Source organism: Pogona vitticeps, chromosome 3 (assembly GCF_051106095.1).
Source record: "Pogona vitticeps strain Pit_001003342236 chromosome 3, PviZW2.1, whole genome shotgun sequence".
Lineage (NCBI taxonomy): Eukaryota > Metazoa > Chordata > Lepidosauria > Squamata > Agamidae > Pogona > Pogona vitticeps.
The window spans coordinates 237001302-237018476 of record NC_135785.1 but is presented as its reverse complement, the minus strand read 5'-3'; the positions used below and the strand labels follow the sequence as shown (position 1 = coordinate 237018476).

General features: G+C 36.9%; 1 protein-coding gene across 5 annotated transcripts in view; it reads left to right on the top strand.

Annotated features, from left to right (window-relative positions):
• NBEA (neurobeachin) overlaps positions 1–17175 on the top strand; it is a 470696-nt gene that overhangs the window by 441570 nt on the left and 11951 nt on the right. For 3 of the 5 annotated variants that reach the window (XM_072993781.2, XM_072993780.2, XM_072993778.2), the window contains 5 exons: positions 5012–5101; positions 7390–7582; positions 8438–8509; positions 11840–11995; positions 13370–13540. In XM_072993781.2, the coding sequence (XP_072849882.2) occupies positions 5012–5101; positions 7390–7582; positions 8438–8509; positions 11840–11995; positions 13370–13540 (682 nt within the window). Of the gene's footprint in view, positions 1–4623; positions 4687–5011; positions 5102–7389; positions 7583–8437; positions 8510–11839; positions 11996–13369; positions 13541–17175 lie in introns of all 5 variants that reach the window. The other 2 variants (XM_072993783.2, XM_072993779.2) reach the window with 2 other exon arrangements.

The window sequence follows — 17175 nt, the reverse complement described above, 5'->3', positions numbered from 1 at the left end:
CTTTTAGGAAGGTCATTTAGATACAGATTAAATAATGTAGGCGCCAGAATACAACCTTGGCGAACCCCTCTCTCTGCCTGAATGGGGTTTGATAGATTCCCATCGACTCCACATCTTACCCTAATTGTGGTCTGTTGGTAGAGGCTTCTGATAAGATATAGTAGCCTCTTATCAATTGAGGAAGAGTAGAGTTTTTCCCATAAATTTCCTCTGGGTATTGAGTCGAAGGCAGATTTTAGATCTATAAATGCTGCCAACAGGCCATTCCCATGACAACCCATATACTTCTCTGCGAGGTGATTCAGTACTATACAGTGGTCGAAAGTGGAGCGGTTCTTCGTGAAACCAGCCTGTTCATTCCCTAAGATCTCCTCCTCCTCAATCCATGTGATTAGTCTATTATTCAGATATCTAGCATAAAGCTTGCCCACTATTGACAGGAGGCTAATTGGTCTATAATTTGAGGGTTCATCTTTGTTCCCCTTCTTATAGATTGGTATCACTATTGCCTCTAACCAGGAGTATGGAATTTGCCCAGTGTTATTAATGAATGTAAATAAATGTGATAAAAGGGGAGCCCACCAGTCTACATTGGTCTTTAAAGACTCTGCTGGTATTAGATCGGGTCCCGGTGCCTTCCCTGATTTTAGGCAAGCTATTAATGGCCTTATTTCATTTTCGTTTACTGGGTCCCAGTTTGGCAATTTGTTTAAATCTAAGAATGTGATGTTAACAGTTTGTGCAATGAATATACAAACTAAGTTTACCATAAAAAGTATAACTGTGATGGGGAAATGAATAATTTTTAACAGTTGTTTTACAAATCTAGTTAGGTGACACTTTTTCCATATATACTGAGTGAATTAAATCCAGTTATGATTTGCAATACGAGCAAAAAATTTAGGCTAATGTAGTTTTGGAAAAGATTATCAAGATACAGGAACACATAGACCATGATGACATTCTTTTTTACAAGAATAAAAAAACAAGCAATAAATTATACATATCTATTGTAGTCCATCATATAATACAGTAATAATGATCCATTAAAAATTAAACCTAAAAAAATCTGGTGTACTTATAGGGCACTGTTTTCTTCAGAATTAGGAACATTTTCAGTATTGCCTTGCATATATATTTTGAGGTGAAAAAGAATTTGGATGTACCCCATCTCTAATTTATGCAAGCAGCATGCCTCCCACATGAATTAGAACAGTCATAATTGTCTGATTTCACAGATATTTTTGATTTGAAGCCAGCACTTCTTGACATTTCTTACTACTGTTAGTTCAGAAGTGTTTTGAGACAGCTTGATAGTGAATAAAATTTGGGCAAGCAGAAATAATTTTGGTAGTAACTTTGCAGATAAACTAAAAGCATCATATATTTTACAAGGGAAGTTTGTGTATTATTTAATTTACTCTTGCATTCACTAGTAGCATTTACAGATATTAGGCAAGAAACATTACCTTAATGTTGCCAAGGTTTGTGGGTTGGTTGTACTTTTATTAGTCTTATTAAGGAGAAACCAATGGCTGTGGCCAATCAGATTTGCTTTTTGAGCAGATAGAATATTCAGAAGCATACCAGTGACATCTACACATGAAAGATCTGATGCTATAACAGCCACTCCATATATACTAAATAAGATGTATTTAGCCATAAAACAGTGGTTTCCTTTGACAGAAGAAATTTAACTGTCCATTCCTTATCATCTAAACAGGCCATCTTATTTAGAAATTATGGTTGTTTTCAGCTTCCCTCTTTGTTAATATAAATCTATTTGAAGTGGGAGGTAAAATCAACAGCACTGGTATAAACTGAATTTGTAGCTGTATAATCAGAATTTGCCAGAGGCTGGTCAAGTCTGAAAGCAAATGTGTAAATTAAAATCCTGAAGCCCTATACAAGATTTAATTCACTTCTCTGTAGCATCTGCAAAGAAAAGAAACATTGCTTAAGCCATTGCTATAAAAGGTGGCAGATGTATGTCCATGATTAATATGGATACTAAATATAAAATTTTTATGTGAAAATAATGCCTTAAAAGCACAAGAAAATGACCTTAATGTGGTTAGAAATACTGAAAAATAAGTGTTATTTGCTTGAAATGTTTATCAATACAGCTTTTTCTGGGAACCTCTATATCGTCAGAGGACGCTGTTTGGCATTAAACATTTGTATTACTTCTCTGCACACTCCTATGATTAAATATTTATCATGGAGGGGGGAAGGGAAGCAGGATGGTTATATAGGAATAAACATGATGAAATGTGGTCTTTAGAAGATTTTAAAAATATATATTTCTCAAACTATCTTTTATGTTTCCTGTTATCTGTATTATTTAAATTCTGGAATCGATATAATTGGGCATAACCCTATTAGAATTTCTTCATAGGAGGCTGTTTGAATAGCAGTTCTTCATAGTTCCTTCACTCAACAGCATGGGGGTAAATGTTTATTCCTGATGTACTCCTAATTGTAGAATTTACATAGCAATTTGTATAGCAATCAATCTATAACACAGTTCTTTTAGGAGGACTACACATCAACAGTGTTCAGCCACTATTGCACTTGTTTTTCTCACAGGGGGAAAAATCCCTGAGACAAAAAAATGCCCCCCCCTCCAATCAGAACCCTTGATTTCTTTGGCCATGTAATGTGCTAACATCTTTAAAATGCAGCAAACACTGATCCAGGGAAGCATATTTAGGTTTCCATGCAGGAGAACTACAGCAGTATGACTACCCATTTGGCTTTTTATTCCCTATTTAACCTAATGGGACAAATAGATTTGATTTTTTGATTGAGAAACATATGCCCCAAACATATGCTGAGCTCTAGTTGCCACGAGTGCCAGCCACTATGACCAGTCATCAGTACTCTTAGGAGTTCTCGTACAGCTTTATAGCTGCAGACCACGTATCTTCCATACAGATCCTCTTTTCTAAATACCCTGGTAAACACAAATTATGTAACATTAGATGTTAAATTGCCTTAGGTTAAGAAATGCCATAGCATGTTGTTGCTCAGTGTGCCACAGAGTAATGTCCATGGTGAATTCTTAACATGGGGCCATTCACCTACAAAACATACAATATTTGCATACCAATGCAAGATGGGTTTGGCCAATATTTTCCCTTGAAATCCCAAAATAGTTTGGGCAAGTCCCCCAAGCACTTTTTATGTAACTGTGCTTATGATTTTCTGGGCCATTTTACTACTGCAGTAATTCCACTTCTATTTTATAGAAATTTGCAATGTGGTGATTCTGACACCAACCAGCATGCAGGTGAATTGTTAGCCAGTATGGGAATTCAGCAACTCACAATACTTTATATTTTTAAATAAATAAATAAATAAATAAATAAATAAATAAATAAATAAATAAATAAATAAATAAATAAATAAATAAATAAATAAAATTTTATATAACTAAAACCTAGTATAAAAAGATTTTAAGTTTAGTTTTGTTGGTTTTTCTTCTGCAATCTTAAAAAAAATTAATAGGATTATTGAGAGATTTCAACCTGAAGGATGGGTTTTCCCTTTATCATCTTTTATCATCTATTACATTGGAATTAAATAGTAATACACTCTTACGTACATCTTCTTAGAGGTCAGTGTATAGGATTGCAACCAAAATAGTTCTGTATGTTTTAGAAATGCAGGGCCTTATCTTTAAATCTTCGTATCATCGTGGGTATTAGTAAACATTCTAAGAAAAGCTTGCACTTACTGAAAAAATTAATTAAGGCACATTATTGTTTTTATTGAGAGCATTGTCTGAAAATAAGTCAGTTTTTTTCACCATCATAGTTTATCTTCTACACATGTGCCTTGATGCTGATGTATTAATCATCTGTAACATTCAGTTTTATAGAAAACATAGTAAATTTTCTTCTAGATTTCAATTTTGCATGCGCTTGTAGTCTCGGGATTAGACCACTGTAATGCGCTCTACGTGGGGCTACCTTTGAGATTGCTGCGGAAACTACAGGTGGTGCAGAATGCGGCGGCCAGACTACTCAGTGGGCTGAGAAGATACCAACATATCTCCCCCACTCTGGCCGCATTGCATTGGCTGCCAATCCGATTCCGCATTGATTTCAAAGTGTTAACGCTTACTTACAAAGCCCTAAACGGTTTAGGACCTCGATACTTGGCGGAACGCCTTCTCCCATCTAGATCTACCCGTGTCACTCGCGCGAGCCAGGAGATAAGGCTGAGGAGCCTAACGCCGAGAGAGGCCCGAAAGGAAAAGACCAGAATCCGGGCCTTCTCGGCGGTGGCTCCTCGCCTTTGGAACAACTTGCCCCCTGAGATTCGCGCGGCTCCCTCGCTGGGCATTTTTAAGAAACAACTAAAAACATTGATGTATAGGCGGGCCTTCCCAACAGAAAACCCTTGACGATCTTTTTTCTTATTCTGTTCTTTATTATTATTATGTTTTTATTTAAGTTTCTGCTGTAAAGTTTTAAAATTACATTGTTGTTTTTACTGTAAGCCGCCTAGAGTGGTCTAATATGATCAGATAGGCGGGATAGAAATAAAATAAATAAATAAATAAATAAATAAATAAATTTTCATGGATTTGATTTCTCATTTATTTTTTCATTCAAGATCCCAGAGGCTTATTTTATTAGAGATCCTCATACTTTCCTCCTTACAATGGACTTTATTAAGGTATATGTGCTATTGTTTTTAGTACAGCAAAACCTTGCAAAACTTTATCTGCATGTCCTCACAGGTTAACATTTTCACATGCATTTCCAGCTACTTGAAATAGGAATGGTTAGTTGGTTAACTGAAGCATGCTTGAAAGGAGAAGCAAATCTTGTCTACAAAATACTAACACTTGGATGAGTCTGCAGCCTGGGAGAAGAGTACCCGGTGAATTTTCTGGACTTTTTTCATGGCTGACTTGGGATATGCTTGCATTGTCAAGGAGTGTGTTGACCTATCTCTTTGATGCATATTGATTATGACAATCAGTCTCCTTTCCCTGCAGGCCATGGAGGCACAGATACAGAACTTTGGACAGACGCCATCTCAGTTGCTTATTGAGCCACATCCGCCTCGGAGCTCTGCCATGCACCTGGTGAGATATAACTGCTTGTTGGGAATTTATTTCCTCTGAATGCGAGGATCCTTTCATAGGTCATAAAATAGCAATTTAAGTAACACTTTCTCTTTATATGCCCTGAGTTCACCACAAACATTATATTTTTACTCTTTAAAGAAAAACGTCAGGCTGCAGTGTATAGACAAAAATGTTCTATTAAATTAGTCACAGACTTACTTTGCATCAGTTCTTTGACTTTTTAAATAAGCTTCTATCATGCTATGTATTCTATGGATACCCATCATGTTAAATAAAGAGCCTTGCACATTTTCTTATAGTGAAGATCATATTGCAAAAGAAGAAGGAAGCATTAGGAAATGATTTATGTGATTTATGAACATTGGCTCCCTGTCAGAAGTGAGGAACTGTAATTCAAATCATGGGGGAAGCCTCCTGCCCACTCCCCAGAGAGGATGTAGTTTGCACTTTAATTTGAACTCCAAAATTGCTCTTTATCCTTTATTTTGTATATTAATTCCAGAGGTTTTTCTGTTTTATTTTTTTTTCCTGGGGTAGAGATTATTGTTGAACTAATGTAGAGCCAGAGTAAGATTTCTCTAGCAATCGAGAGCTTCCTCCCAATCTCCACTTTTTTGATGAGCAAGAATGAAGGAAGCCTTCTCATACAGAGTCAGGCCACTGGCCTATCTAATGTAGACTGTCGACCTTGACTGGTCATGGCTCTCTGGGGCTTTAGCCAGCACTTTGTTCCTCCCTACCTGAAGATGCAGGGGATTGAATTTTGGAACTTTCTGTATGCAAAGCACATGCTATGCTACTGAGCTATTGCTCCCTTCCTAACTTCGACAGTCAAATCTGTATGAAATGTCCATGTCATGACCAGGCATGCAACTGACACATCGTTAATTAGCTTCAATTGGTCACAACTGCAGCACTTCCCCATTATATATGGATAATAAGTTAGCAGGATTCCGGCCCTAGAAATCACTTTAGGCTGCAATCCTGTTTGTACTTTTTTTCCCAAAGTGCCATCAAGTCGATTCTGTCCTATGGTGACCCTTTTCAGAGTTTTCCAGGTAGAGAATAATTAGAAGTGGTATTTACTCGGTAGTAAATCCCATCGAAGTTAAGAAAGATTTATTTCGAACAAATTTGTTACTTCCAATTATATGCCAGCAAACAGATCTCAGATGCAACGTCTTTCTGCTATCTCTTAATTTACCATTATTTTGAAACCGTTTATTGTAGTAATATAATGCAAAAGTGGAAAGCATTATAAAGCCACACATTTAGCTCCAATAAAACAAAGCCCCTTAGTGGATGCACATGGACTAGACAGGCAAACTGGAACATTTTTCTTTGTCTTTCTGAAACAGCCACTAAGCAGCTCATGGGATATCATGAGCTATTCAAAGGTGTTTACAGAGCAGTTTTGGATGCACTGTAGCAAAAGTCCTGTTTGAGAGGGAAATTAAAAAGTCCATGTGGTTGTGGATGGAACAATTTCTATGAAGGGGAATGTTCCTGACATTTACCAGTGTGATAAACATTGTGGTTCAGCTGAAGGCAATGCTACACATCCTAAGAATTGTAGGACTGCGTTTTTTGATCACATGCAGCCTGCAGCATATAGTACTATTTACTTCATGTCCTGATGCTTTTAAGCTTTGTGTTTCCTCTCTCTCTATTCCGCATCATTGGCTGCTGCTAGCAAGTCAGGTATATGCCCTACATCATGACATTTAGAAAGTTGTGCTAAATTTTATGGAGGGGGAGTGCTTTTCATGTGAATGCCATTTTCAGCAGCTGCCCAATGTGTCTTCTTATGTACTTGCTGTTTTTCTCCTGCCAGGGCTAGTATGTTCAGTTTTGCCATTGTCTTCTGTTGAATTGTAGTTAAGTTCCTCCAAGTTATATTATTCAGCAACTGCTTTATATGCAATACAAAGCTTAGGAGTGGCTTAAATGGTGGTTCTACTTGACTGACATCTTTATTGTATGAAATATTGCTTTCATTGAAATTTTCTTCCTGTTAATGCTGACTTTATCATTTCACACCCTGTAATGATAACCCAATGGACCTTAATCATACCCTTTTCTATTTACCTTTGTGTAATGCTCCAGCAATAGCTTTTCTAATTTGCTGTCCCATATTTGTAGTATTAGATGTTGAGATAGCACTGTTTCCCCTGTACGTGCAAATGCTTCCTGACTCTCTTAACCTTATTTTCCCCTCAGACCTCTTCACTAATTGTGTCATCCCTTCTGTTTTCTTCTGCTCTCTTCTCCTTTCTACTCAACAGTGTTTCCTTCCACAGAGTCCACTTATGTTTAAAGATCAGATGCAGCAGGATGTCATCATGGTTCTCAAATTTCCATCAAATTCTCCTGTCACACATGTGGCAGCAAATACACTCCCTCATCTTACCATTCCTGCTGTGGTAACTGTGACTTGCAGCCGGCTTTTTGCAGTGAATAGATGGCACAACACAGTAGGTATGTGTTCTTACAGACACTTTAAGAATTTTGCATTCAGCTTTCTACAAAGTGCATTGGGGGGGTTATTTAAATTTATTTATTTCAAATATGTTTGGTATACTTCTTTTACACAGAATCTTTTATGCAATACAGTATATACTAACACAGAGAAGATTTTTTAAAAATCTGCAACATCTCCAGAGGTATCAATTAGCTGCCATTTAAGGATACTTTATTTTAAAAATCTCATATAGTGTCATTTTGAATACTACTTTATAGCACCAGTAATTGGGTAGTAAAATACATATCACCATTCCTCAAGCTTCCATATGGATAAAGTATATATTCCTAGTGCCCAGCTGGTTTCAAGAGATTCAGCCACTATTTGTTTTTTAATGTGTCTGTCATGTACAGGTATAATTCAGGAGTGAGGTAGAGGGCTTAGAGCCATAAAAAGAAAGCACAAATAATAGGAATGAAACACTCCCCTGTTTTATTTTCCTATGCTTTGTCAGCTATGAACATAAAAGCCATGCTGGATCAGACCAAAGAATTACCTAGTCTAGCATCCAGCACACACATTTTTACCCAAGATTCTCCATTTGGCATTACCAATAGGATTCTGGCCATTGGTTACAAAGGAATAACTATTTTGTTATGGTGAAACTATGACATAAAAACGAGGAATACGGTCATTTATTTATTTATTTTATTTTATTTTATTTATTTATTTGATTTTTACCCCGCCCCTCTCATAATACAGTTCCAATTTCGTAAAATAAAGGGATTTTTGTGGTATTGCTTATCACCCTTTTTAGTAGTAGCGGTGGTGGTGGTGGTATCATAATTATCAGTATGATTTTCATCATTTAGGCCTCAGAGGAGCACCAGGATATTCTTTGGATCAAGCTCATCATCTTCCCATTGAAATGGATCCATTGATCGGTATGTCAAAAACTAAAATAACTATTATTAAAAACATGTGTGTTCAACTCTGTTTGAATACGATACATCTTAATGATGTTAATCATTTATGAAAACAGTAAACAATAACAAGAACAAGGATGTAAGGAGGTCTTTCAGATATTCCATCCTCAACAAAAGAAGGTGTCTTCATATTTTGAGAGACATCTGATCAAAAAATCTGCCAACTGCAGTGATAATTTTTTTCTCCTTTATAATATTAAAATATCAGAGCCTTTTAAAAATCAGCAACGGCATTGCTAACAAAAATTGTCTATTATATTTTGTGCAAAAACATTTTTTTCTTGTACATTTTTTCCCCTACAAAATACAAGGCATTGTTTCTGTCTCTCTCTTTTTAATTCAACATGTACAGTTTTGTACAAAAACCATTCTGGAAGTTCTTCTCAAAAGGTCTCAAAATATTAAAAATGCACAGAAGAGCTAATAATCTAGTATGGTGAAGAGGAAACATTTGACGTAGTCTGCAAGAACAAAATAAGCAAAGAGTTATATACTTAGGGAAGAACAATTCCTGTGCATCCCTTAGTTTTACAGAATGAAATATTGCAATTATTAATTCCAAGAAATCAAAACAGAAAAAGGTGAGAGGACCCCTGCTGAGAGAGAGCAAGGGGTCCAAACTGCAACAAAACCATATAGTCAACATTTTTATGTTGGCATGGGCCCTGTTTTAATACAAAAAATAAATAGGAATCATTCTGTGTACTGTATAAGTGTGGTAACCATGCTTCCTTGAACTGGAACCAATGTTCCCACTAAGCTATGCAGCCGTGCAGCACTGGATTGGAGCCACACAGCTGGGCCAGAATTGCCATCCTTTTGATTCCAGTCACAGCCGGAACCCTCCATGCATGGGCCACGGCCCCACCCCACACTAGCAGAAAATTGGAGGGAATGTTGACTGAAAGTAAAGTGTATTGAAATGAGTGCTGAGAGTGGCTGCCCTTTTCCAGAATGTCTTTTCCGTGGATTACCTCTACTGGTTACAGGCCAAAATTACTCCTTTTTCTGTTATAGGTCTATGTATTTTAAAGAATGAAATGCCAGAAAAAGTTCATTTTTAAAAGCATTATATGTACTGGTGGTAGTGGTGAGGATAACAGGCAATACAGATAACCAATCAATGTTAGAACAGAAATAGACCAGTGAAGAAACTTTTTAGTTGTTTAGAAACCGGGTAAAACAATTCCGTAAACATTGACCTTTCTCAGGCTTGTGACTACAAAAGTAAAGAGTATGGGATTTGCTGCGAAACTGAAATGAATTTATTTATTTGTTTAATTTATTTATTTAAATTTTTTACTCCCTCTTTCTCCTTGAAAGGACCCAAGCAGTGCATTTGAAATTTTAAAAAATGATACAAAGGCCAGTTCAAATCAGTCCACCTCTTTTTCCCTCCAAAGTTGAATTTTTTCTTCTACCACTGGGGATGTCTACTTTTTTTTCAAGCCAGAGCAATTTGAATGGTGCTTTTCCTGAGTGATCAGGAATTGTTTCATTCTCTAAAAGGATGTGGAGAGCAAGGGTCATGACTATGAGTGATATTCTGATGATTTACTAAATTCAGCATTATGTTCTAGACAGTGGGAACACATACACACCATGATTTTTCTCCCTCATCATCCCAATGTATTTTAATTTTTTTAAAAAAACCAACTACCAAGGTTATTGCTAGATCACATTATCACTGCATTTATATGTTAATTTAGTGTTAGATCATCTTTAATAATGATAATAATTGTGTAGTGTCAAGTCAGTTCTGACCTGTGGAGACCCTTTTCAAGGTTTTCTAGGTAGAGAGTACTTAGAAATGGTTTCCTATTCCCTTCTTCTGGGGGCATCCTGGGGCTGTGCAGCTTTCCCAAGGCAACACAAGCTAACTGTTCTGGGTATACAGCCAGATACCAAACTCAGTGAGCAATCATCTCTGCATGGACAATCCCCCCCCAAAAAAATCAGTATGAAATAGAAAAAACACCAACAGCATACAGTACACTACTGTGTTTATGTATTCTGTGTGTATATGTATGTATGTTATAGAGAACTCTGGCAAACTGTCCCTTTGACCTAATGCTGTGCAACAGCCCACTGGCTTTACAACAAGCCTTAAAAAGAGAGCCAAGGATCAGCAGAGGGAAATCAAAGGAAGGGGGGTTGTGGGCTGTGGTGCAGATCAAAATGCATCAGAGTGTGGAAACTGGCAGCAGAACAATCCATGGTCTCCATGTGATCACCTAATCTGAATAAAAGTGGAAAAATAGGCTGCAACTTAAGCTGCAGCAAAGCTGAATCTCTGACTCAGCTTGGCAGAGTAGTTGCAGCTTTAGTTAGCAAAGACTCCTGCTCAGCCAAATGAACTTACCAGCTTAGCTATCCCAATGTGATCCATCAAGAAATATGTATTATATTTCCTTAATGTATTCTCTTTTTTCAGGAGACAGCACATGGGGTGGGAGGCGGGACAGAGGTGAACCATGTGTGATAAAAAAAGACTACTGATTCTTAAGTAAACTGAATGATTTAAATATAGAAAGCACATTGCAGAATGTGATGAAAATAAATGGATGTTTTCATTCTTTTAAAAAATCCACTTTGATGCTTCGATTGGATAAACGAAAAGTTAGTCCCTATTCCCTCCTTTCTCTGGAATAACAAAACAGGGATGGAATTGCATAGCAACTTGCCACATAGTGGACATATCAAATATGCTAATGTGTTAGTTGTGACTACAAGGGGAAAAATCATTTCCCCCTTCTCAGCAGTCCTCCAGCACCAGGTAACCATTTGGACAGATAACAAATGTCTAGATCTCCATATGACTGGAGTTGCCAGCAGAAAGGCTTTAATCAGCAACTATGATGTCAATGTCATATGATTCCACCCCTGGAAACAATCATGAAGGGGAAATTCCCTGAAGATAACTTAATGGGCAGGTTTTTAAATAAGGAAGCAATTTCCTCTGGGACAAGGTCCTCAGCATCCCTCGTAGGTTACTCTGCATCCCTTTCCATCTATAACTAGAATGTATGTTTATTGCCTTCGGACTGTGAGACTAGATGGCACTGCCTTTTTGTCCATCTCATCAGCTCTGTGATGTCTCTTTCAGATTCAACAAGAAGCCTAACAATGTGCAATGGTTCCCTATTTCCGAAAGCTAGCTAATCATGTTAGCATTAATTGTTTACTAAACTCCACTGTTCAGAGTTAAGTTTTATTATTTTTCCAGATACCACTGGACAAAAAGTTGCTGAAAAGCTTTCTTCTATTTTTTCTCCTCATTTTGTGTAGCCAATAATTCTGGTGTGAACAAACGGCAGATCACAGACCTTGTGGATCAAAGCATTCAGATCAATGCTCATTGTTTTGTGGTCACGGCAGATAATCGCTACATTCTTATCTGTGGTTTCTGGGACAAGAGCTTTCGAGTTTATTCTACAGAAACAGGTAATGTTGCACATATTTTAAAATGCATGTTCTTATGTAAGAAAATACAATCTATCTGCTCATTGGTCATGTTCAATGGAAATATTAAAAGTCTGTTCTGTACAAAGAATGGACCAGTAAATGGCTGATAAAGAACAGAATGCAAGGGAAAGCACTCATAAGCATAGCTACTTAAATTCTAGTGATATCAGTGGATTACTTTTTTGGCTATGGTGAACTTCAAATTATTTTTGAAATATCCTTGATATTCACAGTAGTGTGGGTGTCTGGTATGAGAATTGTTGAAAGGAAAGTTCTCCCTGTGTTGTATAGTTTCTGTTTCATTAGTTATTATTCTAAAATTCTGTATAACTCAAAGTTTTAAACACTATTTAGAGGGCCATTGGTAGAAAATGTTGAATGGAGAACTCTCAGAAGGGCCATGTATGTACAGTAAATGATGGGCATGTCGGCAAAGAATGTTGGGAAAGGATGCTCTAGTCCAGTGCTTCCTAACCTTGGGTCCCTAGATCCCAGATGTCCATTAAATATAACTCCCAGAAATCCTGGCTAGCACAGCTAGTGGTGAAGGTTTCTGGGTGTTTTAGTCCAAGAATATCTCAGGATCCAAGTTTGGGAACCACTTTTCTAGTCCCATAAACCATATGCAAATAAGTGAAGTTACCATGCCCCCTTCAATGTGTGAGAGCGCCACCTACTTAGGGCTCAGGTGAAAAGGAAAAAAAAAAGATCAGGTACCAGATGATAGGGGGAACCTCTGCTTGATACCCAAAAAGAAGTCAGTGTCAATCAAACAATGGGCAATGCTGGGCTCAATGGACAAATAATGCAACCTAGTTTATGTCTACCTGTGTTCCTAGGAAGAAAATTAATGGCAATGTTATACCAGCATTGACACCTAAGGAAGGTGGAATCCGCTCACAGAATGTTATGAGAATAGGGCACAGGAAGAGAGTTCTGGCAAAAGAATATACCCACACATTGTGAAAAAGCAGATCCATTAGCAGAAAGTACAGACAATCTCTTCTCTGGAACTCTCTCTTTTAGATGCCATTGTATGTTAAATGAAAACTAATAATAATGAACCTGAAGATCTTACTGGATCTGCAGTGTCCAGATCCAGTAATGGATCACCTTTTTCTTTTCTAATATTCTGCACAGGCTGCATACAAAACTGCCCTGCTAAAAGTGAGTAGAGTTGTATGCCTGAGTCTTTGTTTGCTGCTTGCAGAGACATATGGTACAGTGTTTATGGTCCAGCCTTAAAAAGATTTCTCCCTGTGTCTATGTGTTGGTTTTATGTTCAAATCTACTATCTTCCATTTTTACTCATAAAACACAAACATCAATAACACCATCATCTCTTTATTGTAGGCAAGCTAACTCAGATTGTGTTTGGCCACTGGGATGTAGTCACTTGCCTTGCAAGATCGGAGTCTTATATTGGTGGGGACTGCTACATTGTCTCTGGCTCTCGTGATGCTACGCTACTGCTGTGGTATTGGAGTGGCAGGCATCATATCATTGGTGACAATCCAAATAGCAGTAAGTTCATACATTTCTTTATTTGGGTTCCTTTAGTTTTGTAACGTGCTTATATTTCAAACTTTAATCTTGACATGTAGAATTACAGAAAATGATTTAATTTTTTTGCAGCCTATAAGTGTAGTGTTATAGTAATCACTAACTATTGTAGGATGCAAGTTTTCTTTATAATCAAGCCATCAGGAAATGATGTAAGTTAGAAACAGTTCTTTGGGAAATAATATGTACAGTATCAGATAGTGTGCCGCTTTAAGAATGGCAAAGGAAGCTGCTTTAGAACTCAAAGGATGTTTATGTCACTTTCTAAAACTATGCTCTATAAAACTGAAGTCCTCACACAGCCAGGGTAAGGGTGGCCTACTTGAGCTTCATTTGAGGCATTACAGTACTTTCTATGTCTCAGTACTTCGTTCCTGGCAGCTGTTGTTATCCTTAGAAATGGCTGGGCATTTGCTATTGTTATTAAATGCAGAAGTCTCCTCTGATTTATGGCAACCCTTGAATGTCCTGCGTTCAACTCTTGTAAACTCAAGCTTATGGCTTCCTTAAGGGAGTCAACCCATCTCATATTTGGTCTTTCTCTTTTCCTACACATCAAATCCAGCTGAGGGAGTAACACTTAAACAGGGCTTCTGAGTGCCAGAGGTGTATATTTGAGGCCTTTCTTCCTGCGACGAAGTGCTGTCACAGTATATGCCTATTTCATGAAGATAATGGCACCACATAACTGATTTTGCCGTACCTTTCTCAGATTGTAACTGTTGACCGATGCCTTCCTTATTCATTGAGTTCCCATATTTATTTTGCTCCCAAGGTAACATTCTATTATCCACCACCTGTGGGCATGCATGCACAGTGGCCACATGATGATTAGCCCCCCCCTTTTTTTAAACGGACAGTTCAGTATTAAGAAAAATAATGTTGGGAAATATTTCTTTGTGTCATCTACAGATCTGTACATTAACTTTTAAAATGTTATACCTTATCTTTTAAGAAAAATGAAAGTTAGATGTACAATGTAGTTTAAATCCAATTAGCTAACTTTTTAAAACAAAACTCTAGGAAGATACATATGATATTTTCAGAAAAGGATTAGTTTTCTACAAGCTGTCATCTGGAGACACAATAAGATATTTTATATCACAGAGCATAAGGAGATAGAAAATTTGAAAGAAAAATGTCAGGTTATAGTAATTATGTGGCTAGGTGCTTGACTTTCTAATGATCCTTTAAGCTGAAAGACAGTTAATTATCAATTTCAGCTTCAGTGAATCCAATTACCAAAAGGAACCTCAGTTGTTTCAGAAAAAAAATCATATGAAGGACCTTTCCTTCCTTATTTTTCTTAATCAACACTTGCTAATCATGTATTTTAAAACACATTTGTGTGCATATATAGGTGTGCTCACACCTACTTTTTTTTTTACAATTACTAAAAATAACTAAATTGGCTGAAATGCACCTTTGCTAGTTTTGAGACTGAGGCAGATCATCTTATATGCTGCCATGCTCATATGTAAGTAGCCTAATTTGTTAAAAAAAAACATAGCAAACTTTATTTGTTGTATTTATGTGTAAAACCTGAGAGCAGGTATATGTTGTCATTTCTAAACATCTCACGAATCCAGTACTTGGTACGCCATATGTCATATATTCAGACCATGCTATTCTTTTTGTCCAGCATTGCACCTGAGGGAAGGGGAAAACTGCAACTAAACAACTAAAGGTTTTGGGGTCTGGCAGAAATCAACATTAGCTACCATACAGTAGGGCTCACAACTGTGTTACAACCATGAGACGTACACTGAGATGTGATGATCTGCTCAGCTTAGAGATGTCTTCGGGTCCAGACCCATCATTTTCCCTGAGGCCACTAAGAGCAATTTTGAGATTTCTTTCTCTTGCTCTAGAAAAAAAAGTCTAGGGCCTTTAGAATTGGTGACATATGTGGTCCTGGTATCTTGAATTGCTGTGCCAGAACTAGATACTGTTGTATTCTGGCTGGAAGCATTTGTAGTTGGGAAAAACAGGGTTTTAATTACACTCTCTACTGTTTTTCCTCTCTGTAGCTTGGATTCTATTTTGGCTAAGCATGAGTTTGTAAAGCCTTTTCTCTGTCTCGACCCTTAAAACCCCTGGTATACATTTTTCTTCATTTATGTGTTTTATGCATAGTTTATTTCCTCTTCCAAACAATAGTTGGGGGAGAGAACTGTTTCTTTTAAGAAATACCTGACTAGCTAAATTGTTGGGGGAGGGGGGCAGCAGAGGCTTTTCTCTTTTCTTTTTTGAAACAGACACAAATTCAGAAAACTAATTTGGAAGTGATAAAAAATAATTTGCACACTTTAATTGGAACCATCTCCCTGCATGGAAAGAAGGAGAAAAGAGCCAGCAGCTTGTGCTTAAGAACTGATTGAAATTTTTGTCATGTAGGTATGCTGGACTTGGCTGCTTATCCTCTTGAGCCTATCTGTGCAATATATTGCGTTCAGCCTTTGACTGGTTTCTTTAAAAGGATCAATGCTATTCCTGTTGTGTCCCCTGAGTCTGAAATTTCATTGATCTTGGGACTTGACATTTCTCATTACATACTAGATAGTCACCAGAGGTGTGAGTTAACTTTGCTTTCCCCAGCTGTTTTTGCATTGAGCACCATGAGCATATTGTGTTGACTAGTCAAAAGCACCGTTTGTGAACCAGTTACAGCAAATATCCCTTAAAGGCACCAAAGTGCATTTTGTCTCTGTTACATATGCTTAAAGGGAATGTTCAGTACTTTGGTAAATGAGAAGGGTAAACTGCCCTGTGCATTGAAAATACTAGATCTGTCTGTAAAGAATTTCAGGGAGAGTTTTGCTTTGATTTTATGAATAATACTTCTGAAAGTATTTTTAGTCACTTATGAGTAGGTATTTCAAATCAAAAAGATTCTAAATTAATTGGAAGAAAAGCATAGGATTTAAAACACCCTCTGCATGTGTACATTAATCCTTCAAACTGCAAATTTATTTATTTATTTATTTATTTTATTTTATTTATATCCCGCCTATCTAGTCAGCTCAGGACCACTCTAGGTGGCTAACAATCAAAAAAATGTTTGGATGTATGCGCAGTATACCGTACTACAACCTTAGTTTAAAAATTCACGTCTTTTTTTATTTGTATCCTGCATTTCTCCAAAAAAGCATGAACCCAAGAAAGCATACAGTAAAATTAAAATACACATACATTTTACATTAAGGCAAAATCAAAAGAAAAATGTAAAAGAAAAGAGACAAAAATGTGTTTTTTTGTAATTTTCTTTTGTTTTTGCCCGATAGGTTTGCACAGACTAATACGGCTACCTCTTCTAAAGTTAAAATTAACACATCATAAATATTAATTAATTAAATCAGTTTCTTTTTCAAATAAAATGCAATGAAAACTATTCAAAAAATCTCCATTTAAAAAAAATCCGTACAGTTAACAATAGAAAATGTTTAATATTCTTTTCTAAAAAAAACCCAAAACATTTTAGCAGCCAGTCATTTGCTGAAGGCCGTATTAAACAGGAAGGTGTTTTTGTGCTGGCAGAGAGACATCAGGGAGGCGGCCAACTTAGCCTCCCTCAGCAAGGAGTTTCATAGTCTGGG